Source organism: Microtus oregoni, unplaced genomic scaffold (genome assembly GCF_018167655.1).
Source record: "Microtus oregoni isolate MIOR12 unplaced genomic scaffold, Mior012 000003F_ref0000135, whole genome shotgun sequence".
In the NCBI taxonomy this organism is placed as follows: Eukaryota; Metazoa; Chordata; class Mammalia; order Rodentia; family Cricetidae; genus Microtus; species Microtus oregoni.
The window spans coordinates 66,011,952-66,028,808 of record NW_024543062.1 but is presented as its reverse complement, the minus strand read 5'-3'; the positions used below and the strand labels follow the sequence as shown (position 1 = coordinate 66,028,808).

Genomic DNA, 16,857 nt, shown 5'->3' with positions numbered 1-16,857 from the left:
TTCCAATACATTTCTTTATTCAATACTTTTAATAAGGGTGGACATAGCTGTTAATATGATCTCATATTCCACAGTGGATCACAACCTGCCCTTGGAAAAAATAATATAGCAAGTAGACAATGCTCACGGTTCCTTTCTCTGCAAGTCTTTCCAGATCCTCTGAACACTGTAGCTAGGGTGGGAAAGGCCGCCTTTGTGGACAGCTAGATCCAGGATCCCAGTTAAGCGCTTGGCTAAACAGCTCATGCCTTTCCTGTCTAGATCTACAATGGGACCCTCAAGCGGGAGTCTGACAACAGGCGCTTCAGCTCCTACAGCCAGATGGAGAACTGGAGCCGGAACTATCCCCGCGGAAGCTGTGCCACCACAGGCGCTGGCAGCGACATCTGCTTCATGCAAAAAATCAAGGCGAGCCGCAGTGAGCCCGACCTCTACTGTGACCCGAGGGGCACTCTGCGCAAGGGCACGCTGGGCAGCAAGGGCCACAAGACCACCCAGAACCGCTACAGCTTTTACAGCACCTGCAGCGGTCAGAAGGCCGTCAAGAAGTGTCCCGTGCGACCGCCCTCCTGCACCTCCAAGCAGGACCCGGTGTATGTGCCGCCTATCTCCTGCAACAAGGACCTGTCCTTTGGCCACTCAAGGGCCAGTTCCAAGTGAGTGCTGCGGGGCTGTGGTGGGGCGGACGGGAGGCAGTCTGCTAGCCGGCCTACTCTGCCAGGGGCTCCCAGGGAAGTAGAGAGAGGCTCAGCCTGTGTTCTGATTTCAGCGTTGCCACCTTGAAAAATCTCTGGTCTCATGGGCCACTGACTAGGGAGTCCTCAGAGTGAAAAGGCCCCAGAACCCAGCCATTGCATACACAGGTCTTAAGGATCCCCAGCTGTGAACAGAGGAAGGGCAAAGGAGAGATTAATAGGCCGAGGGCTGCCACACCATGTCTCTGTGATCAGCAACATCAGCAGCACCAGGGAATGTGTTAGAAATACTTGTTCTCAGGGCGAGAGAGATGGCTTAGTAGTCAAGAGCAATGGCTGCTCTTCCAGAGGACTCAAGTTTGATTCCCAGCACCCACATGTGGCTTCCAACCATCTGTGACTCCAGTTCCAGAAGATACAACACCCTTTTCTGCCCTCCAGTTAGGCATTCATGCAGGCAGAATACTCATTTACATATAAAATGATATCTAAAAAATAGATATTCATTCCTGGGCCTCACACAGTCCCACACAATCCTATAGACACCTGGAGATCCTTGCAATATGTGTTCCAACAAGCCTTCTAGGTAATAGACTCTCTCTTTCTCTCTCTCTCTCTCTCTCTCTCTCTCTCTCTCTCTCTCTCTCTTTCTCTCTCTCTGAAGCAGACCTGATGAGCTGTCCTATAGAGAGACATAAGCAGAGGGCACTTTGGGGCTACAGTAACACTGAACCTGCCTTTAAGGCTCAGAACACCATGAACCTTCATGAACCTTCCCACTGTCCCTTATCTCCACATGACAGCTACTCATTTGGCAAATATTTAGGGAGCACCCACTCCATGCCAGCTCTGCGGTGATCCCAGGAGGCACAGCCATGGTGACACAGTGACCAAGGAGCTTTGCCTTCTTCCTGTCCAGCCCCTTTCCAGGCAGACCGTAAGGAAGACTAAACAAAGCTGGCAGATGGCGGTGCTTGTCCAAGGCCACACAGCTGGTTCTGTGTGCTGTACTCTTTCCTCCCAGTCCCACACTGTTCTGAACGAAATTGGGATCCGTTTTAAGTGGACCTCTCCTGTTTGAAATATGTAAGGGGTGTTTAGGATAACTTGTGAGAGGACTCAGAAATGCTTCTCTTCTGGAGACTAATCATGGCACCCTCTGACCCCAACTGGAGGTCTAGGGTTGAGTGACAAGCCATGTAGAAGGGACAGTTGACTGATAAAGGTGAGGTGAGGCCTTCTCAATAGAGGGCAGGCATGCAACTAGCCCGGAGCCAGAGAACTCTGCCCTTCGGATGATGGATTTCAGAAATGAAGTTGGATTGCCTTAGCTATAACTGTGGTTATTTATTGAGCATACCATGGGAGCTGAAGGAGTTTCCAGACGAGGATTCCCTTCCTTGGAAAGGCTTCTTGGAAGGGAGACTCCAGCAGGCCTAGGCTAGGCCTTCGTGCCTGGAACCGCGGATGTCTTGCTACAACCAACGGACTCTTGCCAGAGGCGAGGGAACGTGCCAGAGGTTGCAGTGGAGCCGAACATTCAGTTGAAGCAGTGAACTAATAGCCATTTGCTGTGGTTCAACCTAAGGCATGCCCTTCAGTGTCTAAGCAGTTTGAAATTGAACCTGCTGTATGGAGAAGCTGCGGGTAGCTTCTGAGCTGGAGAACGATCTAGTGGACAGGATTTCAGGACCTACCTAAAGGCTGTAATGTGCTGGGTAGAGCTGCCTCTAGACACTAGCCCCACAAAAGTGACCCTAACCCAGACGAGTATGGTGACAGTGAGAATTTGTGTGTGTGTGTGTGTGTGTGTGTGTGTGTGTGTGTGTGTGTGTGTAAGAAGCTAACTGGACTTGGGAGGACGGGGCAGAAGGAGAGAGGGAAAAGACAAGCCATTCACTTTTCCCGGGATGAGGCACAAACACATTGGCAGGATAGACGGAAAGCTTCATCTCAGGAAACAGGGCTAAGTTGTGCACAGTGTAAGGGTGACTGTCCTGCTTCGGCCCTAACCCATGGCAGGGGCCTCATCCCAGGAGAGGGGAACCCAGAGCACACCCTTTTTCCTTCCTCATGGGGAGCTGTTCACAAGACAAGGCATTCTCCAAGAGAACCTGGCTGCCTTGTTCTGTTTCCCTGGAGGCAGAAGAGGCTGTGGCTGTTCGGTGTATAAGAAAGAATATAGAGCCTGCTCACCAGGGCTCCAAGCTCACCCTGTAATGTACTGTACCCTATTCTTCCAGAATCTGCAGTGAAGACATTGAGTGCAGTGGGCTGACCATCCCCAAGGCTGTGCAGTACCTGAGCTCCCAGGATGAGAAGTACCAGGCCATCGGGGCCTATTACATCCAGCATACCTGTTTCCAGGATGAATCTGCCAAGCAACAGGTAACAGGCCATACACCTTTCTCAGTGCCAGGTCCTGAGTGTGTCAGCCTGGCCCCGCATTTGCAGATGAGTGGAAGCAGTTGTAGTTGGTTCCTTTCCAAGGCACCCAGGTACCAGGAGGAGTATTCCCTGCAAGATCAGAGCTGCATCCTAACCTGCAGAGTAATGCCCTCCTGAGTGGACCTTAGACAGTTGCCTTTCCCCCACTGGTCATTGCTATGTGAACCTTTCCTAGGGAGATATAGATAAACGGCTATTCACCCGAGACAATGTACTAACAACAGACCAGAGTAGTGATCCCACCAAGACACAACCTGGCATGTCAATGAATTTATTGGGTTTATTTAGAAAGCATGGGTAATGAGACACTTGCAAGCACATAAGTGACCCCAAAGCAAGTCTCATCCCAGCACAGATGTATAGATGGAGTGCCCCCCCCACTTTTCATCTAATCTTTCATATTCTATATACTCTATCACCTCCAAGACCTGAGACCACGGGGCCTTATACAGCTTGGGTAGGATTACATATCTCTGGGAGGGAAACATGGGGGGAGTGGCTTGAATCTCAGGTGAAGATCTAATGATTCTGTCTCTCCTTCTGGTAACAGGCCCAATCTTTTTACTCAGTGTGTGTGTGTGTGTGTTTGTGTGTGCATGTGTGTGTGCATGCCCATGCATGTGTGTCTATGCAGTGATCAGAGGACAACTCAGGATTCAGTTCTCTCCTACTGGGTGAGTCTTGGAGATTGAGCTCAGATCATCAGGATTTGCGGCATGCACTAAGCTCTCAGCAAACACCATCTTGAGGATCTCTGAGAAGCCATTGCAGCTGCTGTGATGAAGATAATAATGGCTGCTACACTAGGAGGCTTGTGTTCTACAACAGCGTTGGAAGGGGCCCGCGGCTCAATTTGATAGCCATGAGTTTCACAGAAATCCCCTTCCTCAGATTCCACTCAAGTATAAGACTCTCACCCTCCCAGCTCTTTCCCTCAGTGAAAACAGGGTTCATTAACGCCTCCCACGCTTGGCTGTTGGCCGGCTAGGAAAACACCTACACCACACAGTATACAGCTCTATGTGCCACAAATGGCTTCCTAGAAGCCCGGGGTAGCTTTCATCAAAATTTCTACCATAGGAGACCTTCTGTGGCACCTTCAGCGTGTTTTGCCTTGGGATTCTGAAGTATGGTGGTACAGCTTCTCAGCTGGTCTTTAGCATGCTCCAGAAGAGGAACACAAGGCTCCAGACAGAAGAGAGACTTGCTAAGGGCCCTGAGTAGGATATGAGGAGCTAGCTCTGAATTCAGGTCTTTGGCTTTCTTGTCTGGGTCAGTTGCCGTTAACTCATTATTGCTTATGTGTTGTGGTGGACTTGTGTGCTTCTGAACTGATTTTTTTTTTTTGTCCTGAGAAACAGCTACTTTGAGTAGAGAATAACTGTCTCAGCCTCCTTTCCTTTGAACAAGCAATGTGGGCAACTTTCTTGGCAGGTCTTTCAGCTGCAGGGCATCTGCAAGTTGGTGGACCTCCTCCGCAGCCCTAATCAGAACGTCCAGCAGGCTGCTGCTGGGGCCCTGCGCAACCTGGTGTTCAGGAGCGCCAGCAACAAGCTGGAGACCAGGAGGCAGAATGGGATCCGTGAGGCTGTCAACCTCCTGAGGAGAAGCGGGAGCACGGAGATCCAGAAACAGCTGACCGGTAGGCTGTTGCAGTAGGAAGCCAGGGAGGGGACTGGGCAAGGTGGCAGGGTGTGTCTCTGACCAGTCCCTTTTAGGCTAGGCCAAGACACAGCTGTGTAGGTTTCACTGAGCTACAGTTCAGGAGCGCAGTGGCACTGGCTCCAGCTGGGACAGTGGCATCCAGATGATGGCCTGAGATGGTGTACACTCTTCAGAGGGCATCTTCGAGACTGGGGTGCAAGGGAAGGAACCGTATGTAGTAGGTACAGAAACGTGTGGAATGGGAGGGGAGCACAACGTAGGGCAGGGATTAGTGGATCTGGAAGGACGCCCTTACCCTGAATTCACGACACACATGGAACATTCAAGGTGGGGAACCGGACAGCAAAGTAAGTCACCGTGAAGACCTTGAGTTGGACTGGAAAGAAGAGAACGTTCAGATTAACAATTGATAAGAGCTTCTAGACCGACCTCCATGGCTGATACTTTCCAATATTGTTTCCGGTGGAAAACAAAGACTGTAAAACGGTTCTAATTTCCAAAATATATGGTTAAAACCACTGATCAACCAGCTGTATTTTAGGAATCTTTCCTGCTCTGAGATAGTCTCAGACCCCAAAGAACCTGCAGTTTACAGGGACACTGAGACTAGGATCAGAGAGAGTTAGACAATGGTCTGATGGGCCAAGCTTACCTGGAAGGGAGCCATTGGCTAGAGCCCACGCTAGGAGCGGCACCTTTAGTCCTTAGGTTTTCAGAGCCTGCCGTGTTGTGCTTATCATGTCTGTGTCCAGGGCTACTCTGGAATCTGTCCTCCACTGACGAGCTGAAGGAGGAGCTGGTGGCCGATGCCCTCCCTGTTCTGACTGACCGAGTCATCATTCCGTTCTCCGGCTGGTGTGATGGCAACAGCAACATGTCCCGGGACGTGGTGGACCCCGAGGTCTTCTTCAACGCCACGGGCTGCTTGAGGTACGAGAAGATGGCACATAGGTCTTTCTGCTCAGGTCCTTCCACAGTCAGCCTCCTCTTCAGCCAACATTCAGCCAGAGTAGAGAACATAGCGCTCATCTTGGCTCTGCTTTTTGTGGCCTGGCTCCAGGACAAAGGGCCAGGTATTTCCAATGTCTCTGAGTCTGGCTATGCCATGCAACCTCCTGGGAGGATCTAGAGGACATCATTGGAAATCTAAGAGAAAAAAAAAAACACACCTGCATTTGAATATCCAAACTCATTCAACTAAATCATCGCTTTCACCCTCAAGAGGGAAGGAGTATTTCTTGTACTATCTTGAAGAGCATTCTTTTATGCAAAAGTCTGCTGACTGGCTGCTTTATGAGTCACCTCCCGCCCAAGTGCTGAAACCATTTGCCATGTTCATTGGCATGGAGATGGTACTGCCTTGCCCAAAATTGTTTGAGTTCCACGTCAGGGTGTGGCAAAACCCTGGTGGGATCTGGATGTGCTGCCGGTGGGTGCTGGCATGGAGTGAGCTCTCTTCTAGGATCTCATTTTGCTATAATGGAGCTTGTCCCTCAGAACCTCACAAAGAACTGCCAGAATAGGGGTGAAGTTGATATATGCTTCTGTGTCTCAGCTTGCTCTTCTCACAGCCAGCCAGCCTCCAGCCACAGCTTCCAAAGGGCAAAGAGGCTGGGTAGATGAAAAGCCAGTGCAATTAAGGACTTTATGGGGCTACATGGCTCCTGGGTGTGACCATATACACACACGCATCCTATACATGCACCATACACACTGCCTACGGCAGGAGGACCCACAGGGCTTGGGAATGAGTACAACCTTTGGAAGAGGTAGTTACATCTGAATCCAGGTTAGCCTCCCACCTGCATTCCTGCTAGCTCTGGTCCAGCACCCCCTCAGCTTTGCCTTACTCAGGCGAAGACAGCATGCTGGCATTTCCAATGCGTGTCCCTCAAGGGACCACTAGAGGGTAGGAGCAGGGCTGTCACATGTAGTGGAGCCAAGGAGAGCCTTGTGTCAAGGGACTAAATGACAGAAACAATGAAAACTGAGTTCAGAGGAGACTCCTGTCAGCCAGGAGCAGGCAGATAAGGTTAAATCATTTCTTTTCCTTCTCTCCTTTTCCCTCATTGTTCTCTCTCCCTTCCTCTTCTTCCTTCTTCTTCCTGCCACAACTTCCAAATTCTGCCCTGTGCTTTCTGCTGTTCTTCCCCATGTGTCCCCGCGACACTTTGCCCCTCCTGCCCTGCCTCCTCATCACCCCACCTGCATCCTCCTCCTCCTCCCTGGTCCTCTCCTGCAGGAACCTGAGCTCTGCTGATGCTGGCCGCCAGACCATGCGGAACTACTCTGGGCTCATTGACTCCCTCATGGCTTATGTCCAGAACTGTGTGGCTGCCAGCCGCTGCGATGACAAGGTGAGGGTGAAGGCCCCTGGTGACACCCCTATCTCCAGCCCCAACGTCTCTGCCCATAACTGCAAAGCCCAGGAACACACGTTTGTTAGGAACTCTCCTGGTCCTGACATTTCTCTCTTCGAGAACCCACAAGTCAGGGTTATACTTTCTCGATGCTTCTGTAATCTATCTCAATGACAGGAGCAGAGGCAGGAACAGTGGAGGGGACATCTAGAGCTTGCAGGTGTTCCCTGCTTGAGCTCGAGGGCCACACTGTTAATGTGGTGCTGAGCCCATGAACGTGTTCCCAGGGACCCCGTGTCCTTTCCAAGATATAACTCCTTCCAGTAACTCCAGAAAAGCCACCGGCAAGCTCCCCCCCCCCCCCCGCCTTCTCTAGATTGCTAGGTGCAGCATCATGCACAAATTGAAAGGACGGGTCTTGGAAAAAAGATAAACTGGGGGCTAAGGTACCCCCACAATAGCCAGACGGTGACTCAGGGCACTGAGGTCTAGTGAGGTCTAGTCCCCACACCCAGGTCACCAGGAAGGTCAATGAAGGGAAAGTGCTATCTCTTGCTTCCTTCACTGGAAGGGATAACAAGGCCTCTGAGAACAACCTTATCATTAAGCTGCAGGACAAAGTGCCTTTATCCCCCTTTCTCCTGATCTGTGTATATCTCCTATGCCTGGACAACCCTAACCAATAGGAGTCAGATTCACCCTGACCCCAACAGGGACCAGGCCCTGTCTAGAGGGTAAATCTGCCACCCCAAGCCTTTAGCCTGGAGGCTCACCAAAAGACAATGCACCTGTGCCCTGGGACCTCTGTGAAATCCCGAGTCCCAGGTCTCATTGTTGCTATGCACCAAGACGTTTGATGTTGGGGACTGAGGAGTGATCATGGGAAGAAGGGACAGAAAAGACAGCAGTGACTAGATGCTTTTAAAACTAGGAGTTAGGACTGCTTTTGAAGGAAGTTGCTTTAGGACAGAGATGCTTTTTGCCTTCTGGCCCACACGTGGTCTATAGCCATGGAAATGGTCACCCTGCCTATTGTGTGTACTATGTGCAAGGCCCCATGGTTGGTATTCCTCCTGTGCCATCATCCCCCAGTAACCACAGACATTGTTCCAAATCCCCATTCACACCCAAAGCCACAGTCTCAAGCCCTCCTATAAAATGACCGGTATCTAAATATAACCTGTACTCACTCCTTTGTACACTTTAAATCATCCATATGTTGTTTATGAACCCTAATACAATAGAAATGTCAAATGAATAGTTATTAAAGTGCCAAGAAAGAAATCTGTACTCAGGAATCCCTTAGATTTTTCAAAATCATTTCAATTTGTGTTTGGCTCGTACTGTGGGTGTAGAACTGGGGACCTAGTGCATAATCTCCCCCACTGGACAAGTGAAGTGAGAACAGCCCATTTTACATCTGAGGACACTGAGGCCCACAAAGATGAGTTATTATACATGTTCAAACAGCCAGGAAGTGGCAGAGGAGGAACTGTGGCTAGTCCCCAGGGTGTGCGTGAGAGATCCTTCCAGACTGACAGTGTAGTAGCTCACTATGAATACTCGGGGTGGGTGGCAGCCCCAGCAGTCTGTGAGGACTGGACAGGACTCAGGCGCTCTCTGCTTGCCCCTAGTCCGTGGAGAACTGCATGTGTATCCTGCATAACCTCTCCTACCGCCTGGACGCCGAGGTGCCCACCCGCTACCGCCAACTGGAGTATAACGCTCGCAACACCTACACTGAGAAGTCCTCCACTGGCTGCTTCAGCAACAGGGGAGACAAGATGATGGTGAGCCGTGACCACGGCAGAGCCAGGGCCCATCCCCCAGCACCTACCAGGTCTACCTCCCCCATTCTGCAGGCCTCCATTCCTCTTCTTATATAATGCGGAAATCATCCTTGTCTTCCTCTGACTGCCGAGCACTTAGGAAACAATGAAACTCTTTCCATCTTAGGCAAGGGTTCCCACTACCTCCTAAATCTCTTGAGAAAGATGCTGTACACGACAGTCAGGACATAGAAGCTGGGCTCCAGACCAGCCTGGAGATCCCAAAGTAACTAAAATTCTCAGCATCTTGTTGCCAAACCTATGTGGAGGCTCAGGGATGCAGCTACCCTGGAGCACCCTTCCTGTGATGCTGCCCGGAGACCATCTAGAGAACCCCTCATTTTGTGGGGGGTTCTGGAATACTCAGAAGAAAGGGTGCAGGGAGCAGTCTTCTCTCATCCTTCTCCACAGAACCCACAACCTGAAACTGGGGGAGAGGCACACTGCTGGGGTGCGTTACCTCACCAGACCCCCCTCACTAACCTGTTGTCCGTCTTCAGAACAATAACTACGACTGCCCCCTTCCCGAGGAGGAGAGCAACCCCAAGGGCAGCAGCTGGCTGTACCACTCAGATGCCATCCGCACCTACCTGAACCTCATGGGCAAGAGCAAGAAGGATGCAACCCTGGAGGCCTGTGCTGGGGCCCTGCAGAACCTGACAGCCAGCAAGGGGCTGGTGAGGACGCTCACTCTCCTATTATTCCCTGTTCTTTCCACCAGTCTGTCCTTTCCCTGCCTGAGTCTCTCAAACACATCTGGCTCCATGTAAGCTTCGAGCTGCAGATGTGAGCATGTTGGGCCTTGGGCTGGTTACCAGAGCAGTGATGGGGCAGACACACCTCTGCCCTCCGAGAACTCCTGGGTAATGCCCACACTCTAATCTCTTGTCCTGTGGTGCTGACTACTTGGGCTCCGTATACAGTGGGAGACAGGGATGAGGAGTGTGTTTAGCAAGAGAAATCCCTGTCTGATGAACTGGCAGACAGAGTTTGAGACATGGGCAGATTTGGAGAAAGCTGTGACAGAATCAGCTTTGGGGCTTAAGGTCATGATGGCATAGGGTAAAGCCATAGGATATTGGTGGATGGCCAGCTTTCGTTCTCCAGATGCACTTGGGACAAAAGAGACTTGGGGAACAGTAGACATGGGTATCCTGAGGGTCAAGATAACTTCTCTGGTTCTTAGAGGAGGAAGCTGGGCTTCTCAAGGACACCAAACTGGTCTGGATTAGGTTCACACCAGGATGTTGGTTTGCAACCCAGATAAGCTGGCTTACTTGCAAGGGATCCCAGTTCTATCTCCATGGTGACCCAGACCCCTTCTGAGCCAGCTTGGTGTTGGGCAAGCCCTCAGTTAGTGTGGATTGGACTCTGTAGAGGTTGGGGAGTTTGAAAGGAAGTGGGCTTTCCGTAACTGTCACGTGCCCTTGGCAGCGTGGTCTCGTGCACACAGATACACGAAAGAACGAGGTGTCTGAGACAGAGGAGTGAGACAGTGAGCAAGGATGGGACACTGCCAGTCTGGACACCAATCCTGGGTCACCACGAGTGAGAGAAATGACACCTCCCTGCCTACCCACCAGAGCTTCAGATTGACTAGGCACCGGGACCAGTCAGGGGCAGGTGGAGCCCGCTGTTCCGTAGTCACTCATAGGAGCAATTCTGTCTCCTCCCAACTTTAAGATGAAAGACAAAATGCTCAGGTTTTCTTTGCTTGGTGTTATCTGCCTCTCTCCTAACCGTGGTGCCCAGAGGCCACAGGCCAGCTCCTCCCTGGGTCTTCTCTTGTAGATGTCCAGTGGTATGAGCCAGTTGATTGGGCTAAAGGAAAAGGGCTTGCCACAAATCGCCCGCCTCCTGCAATCTGGCAATTCAGATGTGGTGCGGTCCGGGGCCTCTCTGCTAAGCAACATGTCCCGCCACCCTGTGCTGCACAGAATGATGGGTAAGATGCCTGTCCCCTCGTCCTTCCTCATAGGACACACAGGCCTGTGTTTTCTAGAGCCTTCTAGAAGGTCATTCTCAAACTGTTCCATAGTATGTGAATTCTGAGGAGAGTTTGGCCCAAGAGAGGTGTGGGGGGAGGAGGGAATTGTCACTTTATGGGTGAGTCGCCAGAAATCCTTGGGTCCTACAAGTCCTTGAGGAGCCACCTTGCTTGCCGCCTGGAAGAGGACGATGGCTACTGAGGCCCCCAAAAGAATCTCTCCACTATTCCACGGCAATCCTGACCCCATTTCTCAACTCCCTTTTCTCTAGGAAACCAGGTGTTTCCGGAGGTAACCAGACTCCTCACCAGCCACACTGGCAACACCAACAACTCTGAAGACATCTTGTCCTCGGCTTGCTACACCGTGAGGAACCTGATGACCTCGCAGCCGCAGCTGGCCAAGCAGTACTTCTCCAGCAGCATGATCAATAATGTCTTCAACCTGTGTCGCAACAGGTGGGCAGAGAGGGGGCGCACGTCCCCTCCCCACGCTGTAGCACCCAGGGAGGCAGGGGACGGGATGAGGAAGAAGTTCTAGAAGCTGAGTGCCGAGGGGATGTCGCTCAGATTCCAGGCCCTAGGGATGCATAGAGGGGATAGAGCAGCATACTTCTTAGCTGGGGGACGTGTGGGACGCTGGGCTGTCCAGGGTTCAGCAGGAGACATAGAAGAGTAGGACCAATTTTATGAGAACTTTTTTCTGCTTCCTAGGGCTCTGTTCATTCAGGGCTAGGGAACTAACCTCTAGGGTGCCTCCAAATGGGCCGGGGCATGAGCTCAAGCTCACTACCCCCATTAGGGTTCTTCTTTCATGCACTCAGAGTATCTCCCACATCTCTGGACCCTAAAGAGGGAGCTGGCAAGGGAAGGGGTGTTCCTATGTCATAGGTATTCTCACCTCACAAACCCACTTTCCACCTGCACAGTGCCTCACCCAAGGCTGCAGAGGCTGCCCGGCTACTCCTGTCTGACATGTGGGCCAGCAAGGAGCTGCAAGGTGTCCTCAGGCAGGTAAGAGCATCTACCAGGGGCCCTCCTGCCTAGGCCCCTCCCACATCTACCCTGTACTGGGAAGGGAGGGAAAGATTCGTGCACTCCCTAAAGGTGAGGCTGACTCAGGGGGTGAGTCAGAGCAGATGTGGGTAGCCGTGGAGTGTGAACGGGGGCTCTGACCAGAAGATCTGCCGTGCAGCTGGGGGGTGGAGGAGATGGGAGAGAAGCCCAGCGTAAGAACACTTAGAGCAGTGGTTCTCAAAGTGTGGGTTATGACCCCTTTGGAGGTCAAACGACCCTTTCACAGGGTCACCTAAGGTCATCCTGCTTAGCAGATATTTACATTATGATTCATAGCAGCAGCAAAATTATAGTTATGAAGTAGCAATGGAAATAAATTTATTGTTGGGGGTCACCACACCATGAGGAAATGTCTCAAAGGGTTGCAGCATGAGGAAAGCTGAGAACTGCTGGCTTAGATCAAGGCAGCAAGGATGGACAAAGGGCACACCAGCCATTTGGGAGCATAGCATGTCTTAGAGAGGTTCAGAGTTCAGCAACAGAACCCCTTTAGTTTCAGCTCAAGGGTTTGCATTTGTGCCTTTGGCACTGGAGAGCTACTAGGCCTGTCCTCACTGTCTGAGACCTAGCAATGCCAGCTGCGGTGGCACACAGCTGTAATCCTCGCTCTTGGGAGGTAATGAGGGATTCAGGAATTCAAAGCCGTCATTGGTGCCTTAGGGTTTCTACTGCTGTGATGAAATACCATGCCCAAAAAACAGGTTGGAGGGGAATCTCACACAGGGCAGGAACCTGGAGGCAGAAGCTGATGCAGAGGCCATGGAGGGATGCTGCTTACTGGCTTGTTTCCCATGACTTGCTCAGCCTGCTTTCTTTTAAAACCCAGAACCACCAGCCCAGGAATGGCCACACCCATAATGGGCTGGGCCCTCCCCCATTGATCACTAATTTAAAAAATGCCTTACAGCTGGATCTTATGCAGGCATTTTCTCCATTAATGTTCCCTCCCTTCAGGTAACTTCAGCTTGTATCAAGTTGGCATACAACTAGCCAGGACCCTTGGCTATGTAGAGAACGCTACATCAGACCATTTCTCAAAAATAAAGAACTCTACTTCCTTGCTTGATTTCTGCACACTCAAGTAGAAAACTCAACTGTGCAAGAGGAATTCCAAATGCAGTTCACTAACACACTGATGTTCGTGGTGTTACGAACATCACAATCAGGCCCCTTGTAGCCCAGGCCTATGAATATCATGGTTAGAGCACACTGGTGTGTTTCAGAGTCTAGATAAACCCAGAAAAGTGGCTCCTGGCCAGGCATCAAGTTCCACACTGTTGTCCCATGATGGATCATGTGTTTGTTTCTCCTCTTGCAGCAAGGTTTCGATAGGAACACGTTGGGAACCATAGCTGGGGCCAACAGCCTCAGAAACTTCACCTCCCGGTTCTAAGAAGAGACTGTCCAAGCAAGTTCACCTTGCAGGTGAGAATCAGACCGCCCAATCACATTAGGGACATGTAATGTTTTATTAACACTGGTAGGGCCAGAGATCTGTGTGGGACTACTGAGTATAACGGTGTTGGTCACCCAGTGCACAGACCAGGTGGAGCCACTCACAGGTGGGTTATGTAATAATGGAGTCATACAGTGTCATTTTGGGTTAGGTCAGCTATAACTTACTTTCCATCCTTTTAAAAAAAAATTTCTATTTTTTTTGTGTATGAGTATCTTGCCTACATGTATGTCTGTGCACCATATGTGTGCCAGGTATCCAAGGTATACATCCTCTGGAACTGGAGTTAGGAACAGCTGTGAACCACAGGGGTGCTGGGAATCAAACCCTAGGCTTGTGAAAGAGCACTGTGCTATCCCTCAAGCCCCTCCATCCTTCTTAAAGCCCATTCTCATTCTGCACACACTTGGAGTGAACAAGCTTTGTTTCCAGTTGATGGTTCTAGAGACCAGACACTCAAATCCAATACTCTGTCAAGGCTTTGCAAGCTGAATATTCTCTGGAATCAACTGGAATGCTTGCTACTCACATTCTGGCCTTCCATCTTGTCAATTCTGACTTGATAGCCTGTAAGTAGCCCTTAAGTGGGGTGCAGAAATGTAATTTTAGATGGGTATCTGAAGGGATTCTCATACAGATAAATCAAGAGCCACAGCTAAGCATTGAAGCAGACACCTTTGAGAAGATGTGAAGGAGAAGCTGTGTATTACATGGGTCCGACAATCTTGTGTGGCAATGTCTCACCACATGAAACCCTGCACATTGTGTAACCTTGCACGTCATGGTTTTGGGGGATTTAATCTAGGGCCTCACATATTCCAGGCAAATACTCTACCACTGGCTTCTAACCTCAACTCTTATGTTTTATATTTTACATATTTTATCTTGAGATAGAGTCTTCCTAACTCTCCCAGGCTAGCCTTGGACTTGCTCTGTAGCCAAGACTGACCTTAAACATGTGATCCTGCTGTCTTAACCAAAAACTTAGTACTGCAGGCATACACTACCAAGGCCCACCTTTCAGTATACCATAACTTGATATTTTCTCTTTCTAGGAAGACACAACCCAGCTCAGAAGACCTCAGGCCTTAAGGATGGGTTACCTGCTTCATCCGGTGCAGTATTTGGAGACGTTCAGATGCAACCAAGTTCAAACTGAAAACTGTGGATGATGAAAATAATTTCTGATTCTTTTTTTTTCCTTAGGGGAACTGGGAGGCAAGAGGGTTTGGGAGGTTGGGTGGGGGGACTTTCTTGAGTTAAAGGGGCTTATATCTGATGTCAATACTTTCTTCTCTGAGAAACAGTATATATATATAATGTGTATAATGTAAGTATGTACGTGCATGTGTGTGTGTGCATGTGTATGTGTGTGCGTGTGATTGCCTAACAACATAACCAACAACTGCAACAGGCTAGGTCCGCTGATTCTTTGCAGTTCACAGACAGCACAGAGGACTCTCCATGTCTCCCCCCTAGACAGGAGCCATGTGTGGTTTTGGCTAGCTGGAAATACAGTGTGTCCAGACAGGGGCCCTTGCCAGTCAAGCCACAGAGAGTTCAGTAGCCTTTCTCTGCCACTGCCCAGATGGCAGAAGAAGGGACAGTAGCCAAGGCTAATGTTCCCTCTTAAGAGGCAGAAGGGAGCTCCAAAAGATGCAGGATAGTGTCACGTGCTTAGCTAGTGACTAGGAGCAAAGAGACAGGCTTACCATTCTTTGGGGTTCTGCACCCACATGAAGCTTTAGCCAGCAGAGCCCCCGATTTCAGAAAAACTACAAGCAGCTGTTTTGGGAGAAAGAAAGCAAGAAAAGTGCCCAAAGTCAAAGAACTCTGGAATGGCTGCTTGTTCCCATCTCCCCAAGGGATGGGCCGGAGCAGGTGAGGAGCAGGTACCTGCCCACTCAGGCTTCTCACAGAGCAAGGGAGGAGAACGGGAAATTATCTGCCATGTGCCTCAGACCCAGTCTGCTGAGGGTCAGGTGAGAGAGTGCTTGGGAGTCCCAGAGGCTGAAGGGAGGGGATGTGCTCGGATGGACCAGGAGAAGGCAATGTCCTATTTTGCATCAGTCAGCTCACATCCCAGCCATCAGCCGTCCTTTCTCCCTAAACCTTAGTCGTCCTGTCTGCACACTGGCCCTGTGAAACAAAGAGGCCCGTCGGGGTGAAGGCAGTCAGCCCCAGGACCCCAGACTTTGCACTGCAGTAGCAAAAGAGCTCCTGAGAACACTGTAAGTTGGTTTGTCTGTGTCAAGGTCCCTAGGACAGATGGCGGGATGGGACAGAGCTGAGCCCCAGGGCCTCTCATGTCTAGGCTAGCACCTCTCAGTTGGTGTGGTTAACACTGGGTAGTCAAGAATGATCAGGGTCACACTTCTCTCAGGGAGGACATAGAGTGTGCCTTGGCCCACCCCTTTTCTCAGCCCAACAGTAAGACTGTAAAAATCCCTTGTGACTCAGGATGGCCTAGTAAAAGATCTGTCCATTAAAGACAGAGGTCAGATAGGCGAGGACGTTGTCCCTGAGAGGCGTCCTAAACTATCTCACCCAGTGTGCTCTGGCACCCTGAGTCTGCCGTACCCTTCCCAGTTTGACTTGTGTTGGAATCTGCCTCCTGCCTCGCCTCTCCTCCAATACCAATGTGGGGATGCTGTCCCACGACACTGTCCTTGAATCTCCCTTGCCAGTCATTGGGATCCAAAACAATTCAATTCCTAAAGCATGCCGTCAGCACACTGCTCCATGCCGGGAAGTGTTCTACGGGAGCACTTAGAGAGCAATGGTATATGAAACCTTCCAGGCCCCAGGCCCAGTCCTGGGCTTTAGGGACCGTCCCCTTTCTAAGTAAGCTGGAGAGAAGCGTGCAGAACATCCAAGTCAGCAGGAGGAACTGTTACAGACTCCGAGCAACATCCTCACTTCCTGTAGCCCAGGGCCTTAGCTTTCCTTTCCCTAGGAGGAAGACTTGGGAGGCCCACCCTTTGCTTTGGGGATGAAGCGGGTGCCCAGACACCCAGGGGCCAGGCCTGATAATGGCAACTTCCTCCATGATCTAAAGCTGGTCAGGTGAACTGGGCCTAACTCATGCCTGTCACTCAGGAAGGGTAAAATTAAGGGGACTTATGGTTATATTCCTAGAAGAAGCAGGGAATAGGGGCTGGTAGACTTTATGTATCCCAGACCTATCTTAGTGTTTTATATCAACTTGACCTCCTATTCCCATGCCTAAAACAAGTTACAATTGAGGATCAAAGAGAAAGTCTTCCTTGACTTTTGGATCTCTGGTGAGAGATTCAACTGTTGGCCACCAGCAGCCTGCCCGGTGGGAGATGGACCAGCC

At 50.7% G+C, this 16,857-nt stretch overlaps 1 protein-coding gene across 1 annotated transcript in view; it reads left to right on the top strand.

The window, feature by feature from the left end:
• Pkp1 (plakophilin 1) overlaps nucleotides 1–14,655 on the top strand; it is a 42,521-nt gene extending 27,866 nt beyond the window's left edge. The window contains exons 3-14 of the mRNA XM_041649120.1: nucleotides 262–656; nucleotides 2,939–3,083; nucleotides 4,578–4,785; nucleotides 5,561–5,738; nucleotides 7,051–7,165; nucleotides 8,803–8,958; nucleotides 9,498–9,674; nucleotides 10,789–10,942; nucleotides 11,257–11,443; nucleotides 11,914–11,998; nucleotides 13,380–13,486; nucleotides 14,573–14,655. Of these exons, the coding sequence (XP_041505054.1) occupies nucleotides 262–656; nucleotides 2,939–3,083; nucleotides 4,578–4,785; nucleotides 5,561–5,738; nucleotides 7,051–7,165; nucleotides 8,803–8,958; nucleotides 9,498–9,674; nucleotides 10,789–10,942; nucleotides 11,257–11,443; nucleotides 11,914–11,998; nucleotides 13,380–13,454 (1,875 nt within the window). The 3' untranslated portion in view covers nucleotides 13,455–13,486; nucleotides 14,573–14,655. The remainder of the gene's footprint in view (nucleotides 1–261; nucleotides 657–2,938; nucleotides 3,084–4,577; nucleotides 4,786–5,560; nucleotides 5,739–7,050; nucleotides 7,166–8,802; nucleotides 8,959–9,497; nucleotides 9,675–10,788; nucleotides 10,943–11,256; nucleotides 11,444–11,913; nucleotides 11,999–13,379; nucleotides 13,487–14,572) is intronic.
• The last annotated feature ends 2,202 nt before the right edge of the window (nucleotides 14,656–16,857 follow it).